This window comes from Seriola dumerili, unplaced genomic scaffold (assembly GCF_002260705.1).
Source record: "Seriola dumerili isolate Sdu_G_001 unplaced genomic scaffold, Sdu_1.0 BDQW01000066.1, whole genome shotgun sequence".
Taxonomy (NCBI): domain Eukaryota; kingdom Metazoa; phylum Chordata; class Actinopteri; order Carangiformes; family Carangidae; genus Seriola; species Seriola dumerili.
This window is the reverse complement of record NW_019174321.1, coordinates 3,132,205-3,151,728: the sequence shown is the minus strand read 5'-3', so window position 1 is coordinate 3,151,728 and position 19,524 is coordinate 3,132,205. Positions and strand designations below refer to the sequence as shown.

Below are 19,524 nucleotides of genomic sequence, written 5' to 3'. Positions count from 1 at the left end.
TTTTTATGACTTTTTATGCCTTACTATACTATGACTTTTTTTATGACTTTTTATGCCTTACTATACTATGTCGGTTTTATGACTTTTTAAGCCTTACTATACTATGACTTTTTATGCCTTACTATACTATGTTGTTTTTATGCTTTACTATACTCTGACTTTTTATGCCTTACTATACTGTCATTTTTATGACTTTTTATGCCTTACTATACTATGACTTTTTTATGACTTTTTAAGCCTTACTATACTATGACTTTTTTATGACTTTTTATGCCTTACTATACAATGACTTTTTTTATGACTTTTTATGCCTTACTATACAATGACTTTTTTTATGACTTTTTATGCCTTACTATACTATGACTTTTTTATGACTTTTTATGCCTTTTTATGCCGGACTATACTATGACTTTTTTTATGACTTTTTATGCCTTACTATACTATGACTTTATGACTTTTTATGCCTTGCTATACTATGACTTTTTATGCCTTGCTATACTATGACTTTTTATGCCTTACTATACTATGTCGTTTTTATGACTTTTTATGCCTTACTATACTTTGACTTTTTTTTATGACTTTTTAGACCTTACTATACTATGTCGGTTTTATGCTTTACTATACTATGACTTTTTAAGCCTTACTATACTATGACTTTTTTATGACTTTTTATGCCTTGCTATACTATGACTTTTTATGCCTTACTATACTATGTTGTTTTTATGACTTTTTATGCCTTACTATACTTTGACTTTTTTTATGACTTTTTAGACCTTACTATACTATGACTTTTTAAGCCTTACTATACTATGACTTTTTAAGCCTTACTATACTATGACTTTTTAAGCCTTACTATACTCTGACTTTTTAACGACTTTTTATGCCTTACTATACTATGTCGGTTTTATGCCTTACTATACTATGTCATTTTTATGACTCTTTAAGCCTTACTATATTATGACTTACTATTATGTTGTTTTTATGCTTTACTATACTCTGACTTTTTTATGACTTTTTAAGCCTTACTATACTATGACTTTTTTATGACTTTTTATGCCTTGATATACTATGATTTTTTTATGACTTTTTATGCCTTACTATACTATGTCGGTTTTATGCTTTACTATACTATGACATTTTTATGACTTTTTAAGCCTTACTATACTATGACTTTTTTATGACTTTTTATGCCTTGCTATACTATGACTTTTTTATGACTTTTTATGCCTTACTATACTATGTCATTTTTATGACTTTTTTTGCCTTACTTTACTGATGTTTTTATGCCTTATTATACTTTTTTTTTTTTGCAATACTATACTATGATTTTTTTTTTCCTTACTACACTGACATCTTTACACCTTAAAACAATATATTTTATGGCTTACTATACTATGGCCTTTTATACCTTACTATAGTATTTTTTTTTTCCTTACTACACTATATTTTATGCCTTACTATATTATGACGTTTTTACACCTTACTACACTATGACTTTTCTATACCCTACTATACCTTAATTATTTTTTTTGCCTTCCTATACTAGATTTCTTTTGTCTTACTACCATGACATTTTTATACCTCAGTGAGATTTGGACAGTGTGATGGATAAAACCAATTTTAAAATGTCACCTTGAGCTGTAATTCTAAGTTACAATGGGTATTTTTCACTAATCGATGAATTCATCATGAGAATAATTGTTCGCTGCAGCAAGTTTCCACAGAAGACTCAGTCTGTACAATGATAACCCCTGTCCTTAGACTGAACCTGCAGCATTAATAAAGAGAAGACAGCTGACTCTTATTGTGAAACTCTTTGCAACATAATATATATATATATATATATATATATATATATATATATATATAAAAATATTTTAACTTTCTCCTTATCAGAAGCTCCTCCTCAGACCTCAGTGTCTCCTCCTTCTCCCTCACGCCAAGACCCCCTTCTCCACCCTGAGCTGCTTCATAAAACACACACACACCGACAGCAGGAGATCCTGAGAGGCCTGGCTCAGCTACGGCAGGTAACAGTGTTCTTATAGTTGATATAATGCGTTCCCCTCACCCTTACCTTAACTGTCACGACTGAATGCCTGAAATTTGTCCACACAACCACAGAAAGACATATACACATATCCACACAGTCTGAAGTGTCACAATCAGGCCAGGTTACATTCATATGTCTGTACTAAACTGTACTCTAGAACCTGACCAATATCGAGCCTGATATTTTAAATATACTTATCATAAACATAACAGCAAAGGAAATGATCAGAACGCCTCAGATTTCCTTTAGACAGCCAACCAATGCCAGTGAGTGATTTTACTCGTATTCCAGTATTCCTGTTTTTTGGCCCAGTGCATCTCTATCTTTTTTTCTTCAGTATCAATTATGGTTGTGTTCTGTATCTCATTCTGTTTCTGATTTTGTGGTGAACTTCTGTGATGTCAGTGGTTAAAATATGGTTTTATTACGGAAAATTACATTATATTTCATAAACTGATAATTAACCGACTATTGATCATTAATGTGGCTGGCTATCAATTAACGAATTTACTTTAATACATTTCTTAAATAATTTGCATCCCTAGTACAAAGTGATGTTTATGTGTTTACAGGGTTTATTACAGAAGCAGAGGGAGCTGGAAGCGGACCTGAACCCTCTACTGAAACACCAGGACAAGGAGGTCCCGTCGCCCTCGGCAACACACCGCATGTGACCTCTGACAACTACACTTCACAGGTGGATGCTTTGTGTGTGTGCTGACAGTGATCTCTGAGTTTTTCTGAGCAGAAGTGACGCTGAATCAGCCGTCATGAGAACATTTAACAGAAAGCCTTCAGTGTTTTCTGGAGCTCATTCAGTCGTCCGACACCTCGACGCTCACTGAGTTTACTACATCAGAAAATCAACAAACGCACTGCAGCAGATTTTCAAAGTAAAGCTGATTGTGTCAGATTGAGTTTAAGTTTTGTGATGCCTGAACTCAAGTTTGGGTGAGAAACATTTTATGTGACGATTGTATTTTAAAGTTTTGTTCAATGCACTTTCCACAACACTGACACTATACCAGACAGGTATTGAGTTTTACCTTTTTCTTCCTGGGTTGGGGTTGCAGCAGAGGCGGCACCAGACTCCTCCACTTCCTGCAGAGGAGCAGTGCCAACTTATTTATATCATGATTGAGAGAAGTGTTTTTGTTTCTTCAGCTTCCTGCTGGCCGAGGAGCTTCATCTTTCACTTTATGCTTCTGTGTTGTGTAGTTTTTTTTATGGGTTTTACTGTATTAGTGTATTTTTTATTTATTGCAAATGTAATAAATGATGTTACGTGCAATGATCCATTCATTTTAAACTGCTTATTCTGGGGTCGGGTTGCTCTGGTTGCTTTATTTTGTTTTGACAACTTTATGATCTCTGAACTTCCTCCATCTGACATGATTCACTTGAAAAGTCAAAACTATGGCTGCAAAGAAAATTAATTGGCATTTTATAATATATATATATTTTACATATTTTATGGCATCATAAGACACTATCAGAGTTTTGTTGGTCAAACATGACAAGCAAAGTGAAGGCATCACTTAGGGCTCCAAGCACTTGTGAAGGGCATTTTTTTTTACTATTTCAACATTTCATAGACTAAATGATCAAGAAAATTAAATCAATAATGAACATAATAGTAAATTGCAGTATTAGTCAAGACATTTTCAAAACTCAACTTTCATGTGTTTATGACCTGTGAGTGTTTACAGTCACGTACAGTGTTGTGCTTTGAGGGTTAAAAATACTGACTGAAGATTCTTTAAGTCATATTTGGTAAAGATTTGGAAACTACTTAAAAGAAAATTCTGGTTTATTACAACTTGTGTCTAATTTTCATAGTTTCATTCATTTAATCAATCATTAAAAACATTGTACTCACCTGGTTGAGATCTGGGAACACGGTGAATTCACTGACGAGATGTCCGATGAGTTTACGTCTGAAACAATAAGATGGTTAATCAATAAGACGTTCAAAAGAAAATGAGTCGGCAGCTGTTTTAATAATTGTTGTCATTTTTTAAGCAAAAATGCCAATAATTCACAGACTCTGACTAACGATGTGTAAATATTTACTGGTATTTTTAGTCCTGTGTGATTGTATTCCTTTGGTTTTGGGTTAGGGTTAGACAAAACATTTAATTCAATTAGTTTATTTTCTGATATTTTATTGACCTAACAATTGATTAACTTATGGAAAAATTCATCAGAAATCAAATCCATGATATATATAAAAAATAAAAAAAAACAATAGTTGCAGCCTGATCATACTATGTATTACAGTAAGTGACTGACCTGGTTTTCTTGGCAGTGGGTCCTTTTGGAGGCACTTGTCTTCCTCTGATTTTTCAAACATACGTAGAACTGCTGGCACCAGTTTGGAGTTTGAAGCCGGCAACACTGAAACCCCTTCGTGGTACCTTGGAGGTCTCCTGGTGAGTCTTGTGTCCTACTGAACCACTTTGTGAGAAAACATGATCCGGTCTGCAAAAAAACCTGCAACCTGGGAGGAGATCTGTTTTCAAGCATAGAGCTACAGCTGCACAGGAAATACAACAACGTTAATGTCCTGGAGAGTCCAGGTCTCTATGCAATGGACACTTCATGACTTGAAAAAGGTTGTTCACTCAGCATCCCATGGAGGGAGCGAATACTTCTGCAAACATGCATGAATTTTTTTTATTCTGGATTTGTAATTAATTTAACATGTAAATAGTCTTTTTTTGATAAAAAAGTGTCAAAAGCTCGTTGAATTGATCTGCCACATAAGATCTATTTTAACTGTTGTAAAATAATAAAAATGAAAACTTCCAAAGGGAGTGAATACTCTTTCTAGACACTGTATTTGTCTGTAGATGTGGTTGGACGCAGTGTCTTTGAACTGGTTTATATTTGGTCTTTATGATCCTGCCCACACAGACACTAAAAACCTCAGCGGCCCTGAGTGGACATGGATGGATGGGATTTAATTCAAGACAAATTTTTTGACTAAAGATGTATTTTTATGGAGCTCCCAAAGACTCAGAATCAAGTTATTATCTTGTTTGTATCTATAAAAAAAAAAAAAGTTTAGTAAATGATGAAATAAAGGTGACTAAAGACAAAACAATAATAAATTCACCTGTCCCATGTCATGAAGACCTCAGACAGACTTCTAATCTCCACTGTGGAGTGCCTGAGCAATGATCTCTTGTCACCATTACGTGGTAAACTCAAAGTGAGACCAAGAAAACATTGAGGCAAACTCGCTGGTTTACGCAGGCAAGTTTAATACAAAACACCTCTGATGTAAAAAAAAACATAAAAAATGACTTTAAGTTAAAACCAGTCTGTTACAGAGTCACTTCCTACATACAACAGCAAATAAACACAAACGGCTCCTGGAGTAACAAACATTCAGTTCAAAAAAATATTTTTTACAAGACTTAAAGAGTGTCCACTGGAAGACGAGTAAGGCAGTCAGTCCGTCGTGTTCCTTTACAGTTTTGTGTTTTTTCATAGTCTCTGTCTCCACGCTAAGACCCAGGGTCTCTGTCTCCTCCCTCCTCCTGTCTTCAGTCTAGTATCTGTTCATATTTGGGATGTGTTTCTGCACACTCTGGTAACAGGCTCTTTAACCTGCTACCTGAGCTGCAGCAGGTGTGTGTGGGTTAGTGGAGCAGGTTACCTGGGTTGATCAGCTGGTGAATCTAAACTGGTCTCTACATCCCATTAAAGCCGCCTCTCTGCCCCCCTCGGTACCTGTTGCCGCCCTGACCTGCAGGGTTGTGGTACCCCCCCAGCAGTGAAGGACCAGTGCCAACTTGTTGGAAGCCCCAGACCAAGGAAGCAGCACCTGAAGGGCCCAGGCCCCCTGGCCAGACAGGCGTGGGCCCCAGGAGGCCCCTTGTGCGGCCAAGAGCAGTCAGGGGCCTCAGCATGGGACGTGGGGAGTAATGCTGGCTGTGGTGTCGAGGCAGGAAGGGGTGCTGCAGGAGGCTGGAGCCCCAGTGCTGCTGCTGCTGGCTGTGAGGTGGTGGTGGTGGGAGGTGTGACCGACTCGGCTGGAGCGGCTGTTGCTGGTTGTTGAGTTGCTGCAGATGTTGTTGGGGCTGTTGGAGAGCAGGATTTGGGTTGTCCTCCTGGTCTGTTACCATGGTGACACTTCCAGTTACCTTGGTGCCACTGGCTGTGCTGTTTCCAGGTGGTGCTCCCTCTCCTCTTATTGGCTGCTCCTGGACACCTCTCTGTGTGTCTCTGCAAAGAGAAAACATGACGAGGCTCAGCAGCAACATCAAGGCAAACTGCAGGAGTGGAGGTGTCGGGGTGGGCAGTGGGTGTTGATGTTAAAAACTAAAACAGCAGATCTATAATGTAAATGTCAATATGGCTGTGAGGGCGAAGTATTAAAGCTCAAACTTCTATGGTACAGAGTGAAATGATATGTACTCACAGTGCCAACATGAACCAGCACAAAGACACAGACCAGGACTTTGTTCACAGAATAAACTGAACTGTAGACAAAGAGCAGACTGTTGTGTTTCCTAACCTTGATCTGTCGCCCTCTACAGGACAGGAGGACGCTGCACAGTGTTTAGCTGCTTTGAGAAATGAAGGTTCGCCTTGTTGATCTGCTTTTTCTCTCCTGACACTGCTCGAGTCTCTGTGGTCACTTGGTCCCGTCACTGCAGCTGTGTTGTGATTGGATGAAGGGGTGGACATGTGACTATTATTGGGACCACGGTTTCCTCCCAAGAATCCTGCTGCCCTTCCTGGAGCACAAACTCCAGGCTCTCTTCCTCCTCCTCGACTTCTCCTCCTCTCTCCCTCTGTGGGAGGCTCCACTCTGTCCTTCCTCCTTTCCTCCTCCAACATTTCCAGCTGCAGTCCTGAGTGAATTAACTCCAGAGTGTCTGCCACTGCTTTCCTGCCAGGAGTCAGCTGGACCGACTCGGCGGGACCTCCCTGACCAACAGGAGGAGTGGTGTGACCGCCACCTGTACGAATGGGATTGGGAAGGAAGCTTCTGAGAGGGTTTATGCTTAACTCTGCCTGGGAGTCCAACTGCTGCTCCTGCTGCAGCTGAGCCTGACGCTCGGCCCGAAACTGAGAGATGGCCCGTCTAAGAACCTCCAAGTCTGCGTCTGAAGGTTGTGACACGCCGTCCTTACAGGAGGCGTCTGGGACGAGCTGGTCGGAGAGATGAGGGAGCGGGTGGGGACCGGAGCCGGGCTGCTGGAGGAGTTTTTGGGGTTGGTCCCCAGAGGAGAGGGGATGGATGTGTTCTGGGAAGATTGAGGGAGATCGATCTGAACCCGACACAGAGTCTCCATGACTCAGCTGCCTGCTGAGACCTGAGGACAGAGGAGAGCAGTCAGACAAGCGCAAAGAGACAGAACACAGGGAGAGACAGTAGAACAGAGACAGTAGATCAGGGACAGAGACAGTAGAACAGAGAGAGTAGAACAGAGACAGAGACAGTAGAACAGGGACAGAGACAGTAGATCAGAGACAGAGACAGTAGAACAGAGACAGTAGATCAGGGACAGAGACAGTAGAACAGAGAGAGTAGAACAGAGACAGAGACAGTAGAACAGGGACAGAGACAGTAGATCAGAGACAGAGACAGTAGAACAGAGACAGTAGATCAGGGACAGAGACAGTAGAACAGAGAGAGTAGAACAGAGACAGAGACAGTAGAACAGGGACAGAGACAGTAGATCAGAGACAGAGACAGTAGAACAGAGACAGTAGATCAGGGACAGAGACAGTAGAACAGAGAGAGTAGAACAGAGACAGAGACAGTAGAACAGGGACAGAGACAGTAGATCAGAGACAGAGACAGTAGAACAGAGACAGTAGATCAGGGACAGAGACAGTAGAACAGAGAGAGTAGAACAGAGACAGAGACAGTAGAACAGGGACAGAGACAGTAGATCAGAGACAGAGACAGTAGAACAGAGACAGTAGATCAGGGACAGAGACAGTAGAACAGAGAGAGTAGAACAGAGACAGAGACAGTAGAACAGGGACAGAGACAGTAGATCAGAGACAGAGACAGTAGAACAGAGACAGTAGATCAGGGACAGAGACAGTAGAACAGAGAGAGTAGAACAGAGACAGAGACAGTAGAACAGGGACAGAGACAGTAGATCAGAGACAGAGACAGTAGAACAGAGACAGTAGATCAGGGACAGAGACAGTAGAACAGAGAGAGTAGAACAGAGACAGAGACAGTAGAACAGGGACAGAGACAGTAGATCAGAGACAGAGACAGTAGAACAGAGACAGTAGATCAGGGACAGAGACAGTAGAACAGAGAGAGTAGAACAGAGACAGAGACAGTAGAACAGGGACAGAGACAGTAGATCAGAGACAGAGACAGTAGAACAGAGACAGTAGATCAGGGACAGAGACAGTAGAACAGAGAGAGTAGAACAGAGACAGAGACAGTAGAACAGGGACAGAGACAGTAGATCAGAGACAGAGACAGTAGAACAGAGACAGTAGATCAGGGACAGAGACAGTAGAACAGAGAGAGTAGAACAGAGACAGAGACAGTAGAACAGGGACAGAGACAGTAGATCAGAGACAGAGACAGTAGAACAGAGACAGTAGATCAGGGACAGAGACAGTAGAACAGAGAGAGTAGAACAGAGACAGAGACAGTAGAACAGGGACAGAGACAGTAGATCAGAGACAGAGACAGTAGAACAGAGACAGTAGATCAGGGACAGAGACAGTAGAACAGAGAGAGTAGAACAGAGACAGAGACAGTAGAACAGGGACAGAGACAGTAGATCAGAGACAGAGACAGTAGAACAGAGACAGTAGATCAGGGACAGAGACAGTAGAACAGAGAGAGTAGAACAGAGACAGAGACAGTAGAACAGGGACAGAGACAGTAGATCAGAGACAGAGACAGTAGAACAGAGACAGTAGATCAGGGACAGAGACAGTAGAACAGAGAGAGTAGAACAGAGACAGAGACAGTAGAACAGGGACAGAGACAGTAGATCAGAGACAGAGACAGTAGAACAGAGACAGTAGATCAGGGACAGAGACAGTAGAACAGAGAGAGTAGAACAGAGACAGAGACAGTAGAACAGGGACAGAGACAGTAGATCAGAGACAGAGACAGTAGAACAGAGACAGTAGATCAGGGACAGAGACAGTAGAACAGAGAGAGTAGAACAGAGACAGAGACAGTAGAACAGGGACAGAGACAGTAGATCAGAGACAGAGACAGTAGAACAGAGACAGGGACAGGACTTCATTTGTGAACATTTTTAGTAACTCCACTTAATTAAATTAAGACATTTCTCTGCCATTGCAGACTTTGTGTTGATGACTGATGAAGTCAATCTGAATGAGGTTTTCATTTATAATTATGGGAAATATTCAACAGGAAATGAATTTTTCTACTAAAAGTCGTCAGATGTTTAGTTTTTATTTGCTCTCCTCATGTCAGGTTTTCTTTTTTCTCTAATTTAATGAAATACATCTGCCACAACTGACCTTTGGTGGCCAGCAGGTCGTCCATGATTGGCTGCTTGTCCTTGATGTGATGGTAACCGACCAGTCTGGTGAAGCTGTGCAGAATATCCTCGATACTGGCCACGATGATGCCGCCATTGGAGTAGGCAGGGAACGTCTCAAAACGATGCTCTGAGTAAAATAAACCAGACCAGTAACATCAGAACAAGCAGCTAGTCAGGTCAGTCACTGAGTCACTGGTGCTGATTAACAACCAGCGGCGTGTCAGTGCTGCCACGTACCAGTCAGGAAGATGGTGTGTCGGTACTGTGTGTACCGGGCCTGGAGCTCGAGGAGACAGTCCAGGTCAGGTGACTGATGGTTCATCATGTCGCAGTGATGATAAGGGAGGAACTCAACGATCTGCCGCTTGTGATAGGTGGAGAGTAAGTCCACTATGTTGGCTGCATCTCTCCTGAACCTGACAACCCACCACACACACACACACACACACACACACACACACACACACACACACACACACACACACATCTAGAGACCGCTGCACTCTGGTGTAGCACACAGCTAACTGAGTGACTGTATCGCAAAACGTGTTCTTCCAGTACAGGAGCAAGACAAAGTAAAACACTAGGAGTAACAGAGATATTATGAAGGCTCGCATCAACATGAAACTACCTAATAAACAGATGTATAAATATGTTTTGTGCTGCAAACCTGTAGACGAGCAGTAAAACCCACACATCCTCTCTTAATAAAACAGTCTTAGAACATGTGTGGTGCAACTGACATGTCAATGATGAGATTCATGTCATGAAAGGCTAAGACACGTAGAGACGATGCCAGAAGCCTGTAAATCACAGGAGAGACAGTAAAAACAGGCTAGGTTTCTTAAGGTTAATAAAGTTTAAATTTCTATTAACTGAGCAAGAAACACAAGTGAAGCCGTGAATCCACTCAGTTATTCTTCTGTCTGCTCTCTTATGATGAAGGCCATCAACTTGTGCAGACACAGAATCAGTACCTGGTTTGTTCTTTTAATTTCTTGTGGGTTTTGTAGTGAACTTTCCACTTCCACACACTGTCTGGAGAACTGTGTTGTTCCAGGAAGATCATCAGTGCAGCCAGTCGACCTGCAGAACAACATCTCATTAATCCACACATCCATTAAGAGATTAACACAAAGCAACTCCACTAAGTAATGCATTTGTTTAATAAGTAAATATTTCTAACACAACATTATGTTATTTTTCCTCTATGTATTATGTATGCATTGTGTGAAAATAAGCTTCTCAATATTAGTCAGGTGTGTTAAGACTAGTAAGAGTAAAGAAATACATTCTGCTGGACCCTGTTATTGGATGTGAGTCTGTGACCTACCGTGAGTGATGAAGTCTGAACTGAGGACTAACTCGTCTGAGACGATGCAGCCTCCGGACACAAAGAGCTCGTTGTAGCTGTTGTTCCTGATGTCGTCCAGTGTGTCGATTCCCACAAATGCAACAGATGGATGTCGCTTCAGAGACACCAGGTTTGGGATCTGATGTGTACGCAAAACACACAAACGCATCTCCTGTTAGTTGATTTTCAGTCTGTCAGTCAGACCATCTGTCCAGCTTCAGAAGTAACAAGGGTAACTATGATGGATGGGGAGTTCCTTCTGGTGGCAGTATAGATCAAGATCTTACATAAACAAAGTCACCAGAAAGACATGTAGTCTCTGGTCCCAGCCTATATGTAGCGTCCAGCAGCCATGACTAATGCCTGAGACCTTGAGGTGAGGCTGCCTGACTGCTGAGCAGGTGGGATGAAGGAACAGATTTTACCTGCTGCCTCACAAACTAGTCTGATGTGTTAAACCGCTCAGTAGCGCCTCAGACTCTTGTTATGTCAAATGACGTTACCTGCTGAGTTGACACTTCACACTGGGAAGGCAGCAAAACACTGTGTCTCATTACAACATGAAATCTGCACAAATTATGCATGTTTTGTTACAGATGCAAACTCTCTCTGTCTCTCTCTGTCACCCTCTCACGATTTCTCCTCCCAAAACACAAATAAAAGCCTCACTAACAAAATATAAAATGTGAAAATAAGCAAGAGAAAGAAAAAAAAAAAAGGCATAAAGGAAAGAGAGGGTGATCATAAAAGTGAAACTAAGGCTTGGTGCAGACAAACGGATTTTCAAGTCTTCATTGATTGTAAAAACGTGGGAGGCCACAGACACAACGGCAGATTTATCTGATATTAATATTGTAACTGTAAGAAGGCACATTCAGTCAGGTGGGGGGATCCTCTCCAGAGACAGTTGCAGTGTTCGGGAGCAGCGGGGCATCGGTCTTCTCACACCAGGTGATAATGAAGTAATGCCAGGTTTATAATCACGTTAGTGCCTTTGGAACTTGCACCAAACAACCTTATCAGCCGGGGGAAACTGCTATTAAAGAGCACTTGCTAATGCAGACAAAGAGCTGATTGCAGAGCCCAGAGGCTCCAGCACAAATACAGACATGACTGGTTTATGTCGGTCCCCGAGGGACTTGAGTCAATTAGTCAGTGTACACGTCTGGCACAGTCTCGTCCCCACCCTGCTGTGAGAAGGTTGGCGCCACTTCTGAAGTGTATGAAAAGTTTGTTGGTTGGTTTGTGAAGAGACAGGTAACGAGGAGTTAGCTGAGTTGCAGTCAGAGGAACACCCAACATACTGAGTTTACTGTGGAGCTGTGGTGAAGTACGAAACTGAAACAGTCTGCAGAGCAGTGAACCAGCACAGACCACTAGGTCAGTGTAGTGGAAAAGTTTAGTGTGATTGTTTTTGTAACCTGTCCTCTTACTGTAACACAACAGTCCAGAACCAACCAGGTGATACTCATACCTGGAACATGCATGCTGCCTTTAGATCAGGAAAGGAGCAGAACCAGTAGTTAAAGTGACGCTTCACCTTGTGTATGTGTGCAGCGATGTCTTTGTTCTTAATGATGACCAGCAGTCTGTCGTCAGAGTTCTCCTGGTTCAGAAAGGCCACAGGACTCTGCTCCGCGTTACCCTGCTTCAACAGGTGTTCCTGCAACACACACACACACACACACACACACACACACACACACACACACACACACACACACACACACACACACACACACACACACACAACATTAAAAGTAATTCTACAACAACTTCAAATGACAGTCATCACATTGATTTATGGGGGATTTAAGTGCAGAAATTAAAATACATACATGCATATACAAATTAACATACTGCAGGTTTGTGACTGTGAGGTATTCTGCCCATGAAGTTACCTTGACGTCTTCATACACCTGGTCCCCAGGCTCTGTGCTGTGGAGGTAGAACTGCAGGGAGTTTTTCTTGACGTCTTTGATGATCTCCACCAGACTGCTGAACACCTCTGGCTGCAGCTGGCTGATCAGGGAGCTCAGGGCCGTGGCTGGAGGAGCGGGGATGGACACAGAGGCTGAGCTGGAGCCCAGCTCAGAGAGGTGTGAAGGTTCTGCCAAAGGCTCAGTCACACGACTGCACCCTGGGAGAGTCAATTCAGAGTTTGACCCTGGAAGACTACTCCCTCCTTCTCCATCATTCGTACAATATACAGTCCTGGTGACGCTGCTGTCTTGTGTTTGTCTGACAGAGTGAGCGAGTGTCCTGTTGATCTCTAAAGCGTGACTTTGCTGGTGTTGCAACTTGTTAGAAGGAGGATGGAGGGCGGCGGTGTCGGCAGGCTTGTGAACAGAACCAGATGAAGAGGTAGGAACAGATAAAGTGACATGAGAAGTTGGGGGGTTCCTGCTGTCGTTAGCATCAGAGGTCGGTCTGGTGATTGCATCTGGCCGCCTCACTTCCCCTCCTCTGGAGTGTGCAGGAGTCCGACTGACTGAAGCACTGCCATCAGCAGCTGTCAGTTCACCACAGGGAGCAGAATCCTCATCATCGCTGCCTGTTTTAGTGTTAGCTGCTCGGATGCTGGCCACAAACGCACTCACTGTGTTAGCCAACGCATTATCAGCATCAGTCCGGCTGGTGTCTGCACTTTGGCTTGGCCAGCTCCCACCAAACTCCATTAACATGCCATTAATGCTCTCCTGTAGGGAGCTAACATAGTCCTGGACGGGGGGACAGGGGTTGTAGAAAGACACATACTGGGAGAACTGAGATATGGAGGTGTGTGGAAGTGTGTGTTGAGGTGCGCTGGTTTCTGTCTTTGAAGTGGAGTGTGTGGACTGTGGGAAGCTGTAGTGAACGCTCTCATCCTGCAGGAGGAGCTGTATGTCAGAGGAGAAGTCGCCCAGATGTTTGTCCACAATGCTGTCAATATCTCTGGGAGGACGTGCAGGAGGAGGCGAGGAGATGGACCGGGAAAACACAGAGCGACCTATCAGTTCCTCCACGTCTCCCTTTGGCTTCTTTTCATTACCTACCTCATGTATCAAAACCACCTCCTCCACCTCATCTTGCATACTCTCTGTGGCCTCTTCCTCTTGTTTTTGCACCGTTTCTTTTTCTTTCTCAAGAAGCACTACATCTAACTCCTTCACCTCCCCTCTTTCCTCCTTTACATCCTGCAGTCCTTGCACAGAGGGCGGTGAGGGGCTTGGTCTCCTCTCTGTAGCTGGATGAATAGATGGCTGGATGGATGAAAAAAGGAATGGCTCTTCCTTCTTCTTTTCTTTCCCCTGAGGTTTCGCTTGTCTGTGCTTGGACACTCCTGCAGGGGAAACAAACAGCAGTGTGACGACAGAAGTCCTGACAGCTGTGGCATGACTGGAACTGAAGTGCAAAATGTGGCCAAGACAGAAAGCCCAACTCAAATAATGAGCTTTTTCACACCTTCATTTTAGTTGACTTTCAATCAGGCCCCTTCACACAAATACTTATTTGGTGTTTTGATATCTAAAAAATCGTTCCTAGGCGCTGGCTGCTGGTTGCTTCCTGAACAGATTCACTGGTCTGATATTATGGTCAAAATGGGTTTCGGTCACGGCCCCACTTTATGGAGTTAACAAATTCATTGAGTCTTGGTTGTTTGTCTTTTGGTTATAGGCATATATGTTTATGTTGGTAGGTATATATATACATTTCTTGTCTTTTTTCTGTTTAGATAAATCACTGGATTGCCTCCCAACTAGTTAATGCACACCTTGGTTAATATGCATCCTACTTTGAACTGCAAAATAGTTATGGGTAATTCTATTGGATACATACTGTCTTAAAAAAAAGGAAAAAAAAGATTTTGACATGGGAAGGTTTCTAGGCCTCGCAGTTCATTTTCTGCAGTCTTCAAATACTTGAAAGGCTATTTCTCTGTAATTGGTGAAATGTTCTCAATTGTCCCTTAAATAAAGAATTGCAACAAAATAATGAGCGTATTAGGTGAAGTGAAAAGACTTCTACAGTCAACGGTCAAAAGCAAGTAGTTTCTCTAAGATGTGCCAAATTCACAGAACTACTGACATCGACCTGAGCTCCAAGACTGCTTTCTGTCGCAAGAGTAAAAAATGCAACAGGAAACAAACTTGAATAAACTAGAATTTGTAAATTGATCACTATCTGTATCACCAGAAGTCAAAGTGAAAAAAAAAAGAGGAAGTAAAAAACTGGTTGGCATTACAGTCTAAAATATGAGGAGATGCACCAAGTAGAGGCTGAAAGCAGCTCAGGTTACCTGCAAACTCTCTGGAGGCTGTGGGGGCTAAATGCTCCTCGTTAGCACCACTGTTCACCTTGTTAAACGGGTGGTGATGATTAAGTTCCAGGGATGGGCAATGGGAAGGGGAGGGGGGGGGACTGGGCTGTGGTGAAGGGCACTGAGAGGGTGATGTGGGGGGACTGGGCTGTGGAGATGGGCAGTGAGAGGGAGAGACGGGGGGACTGGGCTCAGGGGACGGGCATTGAGACGGGGAAAGAGGGGGACTGGGCTCTGGAGATGGGCACTGGGAGGGTGACAGTGGGGGGCTGGGTTCAGGTGATGGGCACTGGGAGGGGGAGAGAGGAGGGCTGGGCTCAGGAGACAGGGTGGGGCTCTTCCTGGGGGTTTTGGTTGTTGTGGTGATGCTTGTTGCCGTGGTGAGATGCTGGAAGCGAGGATCCTGAGGGATGTTTCTGTCTCTCTGAGTGTATCGCTGTGAACACAGGCCTGCAGACAGAGTTCACAGTTAACTTCAACTTTCACTTTTCATTCTGGTCATAATCTGCTGCTCCATAACCCATCGAAGGAAATCGCAGCTTAACATGGGCAAGTGCTGCTTGAAACTGCCTCTCTGCTTATTTAATATATCATCATCCTAAATGTTTTTTTCACTTTTGTTTAACTCTTTTCCACTTAATGTCACTGAACGTTTCTTGATCAAAACCTTTAAACATATTGGTGCTGAGATCAGATACTTGCAAGTGTTTTATTTTTATATTTCCTGCAAGCACCCTAAAACTGCATTAAAAAAGCCCTGTTTCCAAAACTTTCACATTGTAGGTGTTGTACATTTTCCTTTACTGAACTAATTATAATTAATATTATTTCTATTTATATTCAAGGATGACATGACAATCACCTGTGTCTTTCCTTCTATGACAAGTCAGTGCATTGTGATATGACTTTGCTGAGACATTGTGTGTGTTTAAAGAATGTAGAAAAAGCAATAAAATATCGATCACAAAAAACGAAGCAGTAGAAGCTCACACACTTGCCCCCCCCCCCTCTTTTCTCCCTTGTCTTTATTTACTCATGTATTTGTTCATGTATGTGACGGATGAAGGCTGCTGTCAATGTTTCCATATGTGGTAAGTGAATCTGTGAGAATGGTTCTTACATTCGTTAAATATTTGAATGATCTTGTTGATGTATATCCAGACACAGACAGACAGACCTGTTATGGGGATGAGGACCCATGGGATCATCCCCTCCTCTTCGTCCTCTTCATATCCTCCTGCTCTCCTCCCTAGTGCTCCCCCTCCTCCTCCTCCAACTCCTCCTCCTCTGCATGCTGCCCCATGGTGATTCATCTCCCCGCTGTGGGAGCTGGGACTGAATCCCTCCAAACTACTGACGCTGCCCGCCGTCTGCTCCTACACACACACACACACACCACACACACACACACACACACACACACACACACACACACACACACACACACACACACACACACACACACACACACACAAAACCAAACACTTTTTTAGCCTTTTTTAGACTTTTTTAAAGTCAGAGAGGAGGGATGATCTCAGCGACCAGTAACTCTTTCCACATTCATCTGGGCATGTGTGTAGGTAAACTATTAAGATATACTTGAATAGATCCATACCTAACCTTTAAGTGTCAATCACACCATCATAATGTAGCTCTACATTATAATCGAGTACAGGCAACAGTGGCTGATGGGAAATGAAACGTCACTCCCTCAAGAAAATAATATAACGGTAAAATGTATGACTAACAGATATTTTTGCTTCATCAGTTACCTCCAGCTCCTCCTGCTTCCTCAGGTCGATGTCACAGTTGGTGGGCAGACCCAGCTTGGTGGCCAGCCTATCAAATGGGCAGGATTCCTTCTGCTCCACCTCCTGCATCTCACCAAAGCTCGGACCGGCCATTCCCCTGGCAGCCTGGGTGAGGCCTGTCCCACAGGCAGAGAAACTTCATTTTAAGAGATTAAGATTTGTTCCATTCACTGGATGTGAATGGTGAACTGCTGTCTGACAAGAAAGTGCTAATTCACAGTAACGAAGAAGACAAAAACTGACTGAACGAAAGTTTAGAAAAGAAGAAAAAGAATTTGAATCAAAAGTTGAAGTTTCCACATTAGTCCGTTAGTGTATGTTGTCTAACAGAGAGTCTAAATATCCCGTCACCTGTCAGCAAACTGAGAAGTTTGGCAGCGTGCTCAGATCCATCTTCCCTCAGATCAACATCTCTCAAACCCACTGAGCCAATCACAGACGCAAGAGAACCAGGAGAGGCAGAGACTTGGCTTCCCTCGACTAGAAGCCAAACGCAGAAAGAAAACATGTCGGTAAACAACAGGTTGATTGATTGATTAAAACACACCCACAATAAGTGTAAAGGATCTCTTAAGGTGTTTTCAGACAGAATACAAAGCAAAAAATGGACATTAGAGGCAAAGCACATGCACACAAGGTTGATGAAAAGATGAGAGTTGACTAAAGAACACACAAGTTGTGGCAGGTTGATGCATCTATGCAAATTGAAAACAATTCTCAATTTGAATTAAAAAAAAAAAAAAAAAAATCACACATAACCCATTGTTTATATTAAGTGTTGAACTCTTGAGCTGCCACACACATTCACAAAAAGACTCCTTTGCTACACCTTTACTCCATCAGGAAGAAAACGACCAACATTTCTGGTTTTACAGGTATCCAACTCTGACAGACAAAATCCACCATTATATGTGCACACATGTATTTATTGCCACCGGAGGCACAGCCTCCCCGTCTCCTCACCTGGAATCTTGTCGTGGCTTCTGGATCCCTGTGACGCCCTCAGATATTTGAGCGTCCTCTCTGCCGTCTGCTGTTCCAGCCTCCTCTTCCTCCCCGGTGTCTTCAGCCCTCCTTCTCCTCCTTCCTCCCTCTTCACCTCATTTTCTGCATTCCTCTTAGAAGTCAAAACCAGGTCTATCAGCTGCTGGATCTGAGTGACAAAGCACAAACATTTCAGGTCCCTATGCCTGAAAGGTCAACATGAAAAAGGTCTTTAACAGTTTTACAAAAAGGCTTGTGTTAGTCTGCAGAGTAACCAAAGAACCATAGAGTCATAGAATTTTTCAGCATCTTTTAAAGGACATCAGGATGAACACAAGATAAACACACACTTTTATATTCTGTTCATTACAGTTTCATTGGTTCAAAGGAAATTGCCCCCCCCAATCTACTGTCCACTGTCACAAACAAATAAAAGACTTGTCATAGTCATACTCTGCAAATCAGGTTGAACATTCATAATACAGAGAATGTAACACATATATCATGAAGAAATATGTAACCCATCACTGTAAAACAATATGTAATCAACACATATCAAGACCCTCCACCACCACGTTTTCTTATAAGTCATGCTCACCCTGATGTCAGTTTTCACCTTCTGAGTGTTGATCTGTTTGTCTCGAGTGCTGCCTGTCGACTCCTTCCCCGTCGACTCTCTCTGGCCTCCACAGCTCTTCCTGGGCCTCGCCTGTGGCTCCTCGGGGCCAGAGTACACCTCCATCACTTGCCTGGCCCGGGCCACTGACAGCAGGTAGAGGGCGGGGTTGTACAGGTAGGAGCGCAGGTAGCCGTCCATGTTCACCCGGTGGTGTTTAGGAGCAGGAAATGGCTTTCCTTGCTCATCAAGCTTGGAGTCGTACTCACCCATGGGGTACTGTCGAACCTGGAGATCAAAGATGTGCTTAAATGTTATGAGGAAGGATTCAAGGTTTTATCACCCAACATCACTAATGATGCTCTTATGACTGAATATGGGGCGTATCTCTGAAGTCAATGACTGAATGCCATAGTCGTGTCTTTCATGACATTCTGAGGGTTAGCATGAGCAGCGACAGCCACCACAGCTCAACAAAGCGCATCACAGAAGATCATATCAAAGTCCCACGGGAAAACAAAAATAAAGCATTACCGTTTAAAGAGTTGTGGGTCATACCTTGCCATCATTCAGGCCGGTGAGGTATTCCTGTGCCTGCCGCTCCACACCAGCAGACAGATCAGGAGGGGGGTTGGCACGGGCCTTGACGAGGGCATGATGCAATGATGGGATAAATTGGCTCAGACGCGGCATCACCGTGGCGCCCGACATCAACGACTCTGAGGCATCATGGGACACGGAGGCACACCTTGATGCTGTGGAAAGAAACAGAAAAACAACATGAATATCTAAATTATGGTGATAATTTTCAAAGCTTCAGTTTGTATTTACTGCAGGTGTTTTAGTCTCCACAGCTGATTCCTTTGAGCTTGTTAAAACTGCACTAATC

General features: G+C 43.0%; 2 protein-coding genes across 2 annotated transcripts in view; one reads left to right on the top strand and one right to left on the bottom strand.

Annotated features, from left to right (window-relative positions):
* Positions 1–3,295, top strand: part of ccdc66 (coiled-coil domain containing 66) — a 19,864-nt gene extending 16,569 nt beyond the window's left edge. The window contains exons 20-21 of the mRNA XM_022742147.1: positions 1,897–2,030; positions 2,626–3,295. Coding sequence (XP_022597868.1) covers positions 1,897–2,030; positions 2,626–2,727 — 236 coding nt within the window. The 3' untranslated portion in view covers positions 2,728–3,295. The remainder of the gene's footprint in view (positions 1–1,896; positions 2,031–2,625) is intronic.
* Positions 3,296–5,321: 2,026 nt separating this feature from the next.
* Positions 5,322–19,328, bottom strand: LOC111219351. The gene is made up of 15 exons (XM_022741984.1): positions 19,194–19,328; positions 18,618–18,923; positions 17,999–18,188; positions 17,387–17,515; positions 16,997–17,151; positions 16,502–16,600; positions 15,204–15,660; positions 12,826–14,246; positions 12,465–12,587; positions 10,904–11,063; positions 10,548–10,656; positions 9,808–9,986; positions 9,548–9,697; positions 6,579–7,383; positions 5,322–6,286 (listed from the first exon to the last, which is right to left on the bottom strand). Exons 1-15 carry the CDS (start codon positions 19,326–19,328, stop codon positions 5,752–5,754), a joined length of 4,953 nt encoding a protein of 1,650 aa, XP_022597705.1. The 3' UTR covers positions 5,322–5,751.
* Between the last annotated feature and the right edge of the window lie 196 nt (positions 19,329–19,524).

Excerpts from the sequence above, each read along its gene's own strand:
- LOC111219351 (XM_022741984.1), bottom strand. The coding sequence starts at position 19,328 with ATGCCGCGTCTGAGCCAATTTATCCCATCATTGCATCATGCCCTCGTC. Across the intron at positions 9,987-10,547 it reads AAATTAAAAGAACAAACCAG|GTTCAGGAGAGATGCAGCCA; the intron begins GTACTGATTCTG and ends GTGGGTTGTCAG. Across the intron at positions 6,287-6,578 it reads GTAGAGGGCGACAGATCAAG|AGACACACAGAGAGGTGTCC; the intron begins GTTAGGAAACAC and ends TTCTCTTTGCAG.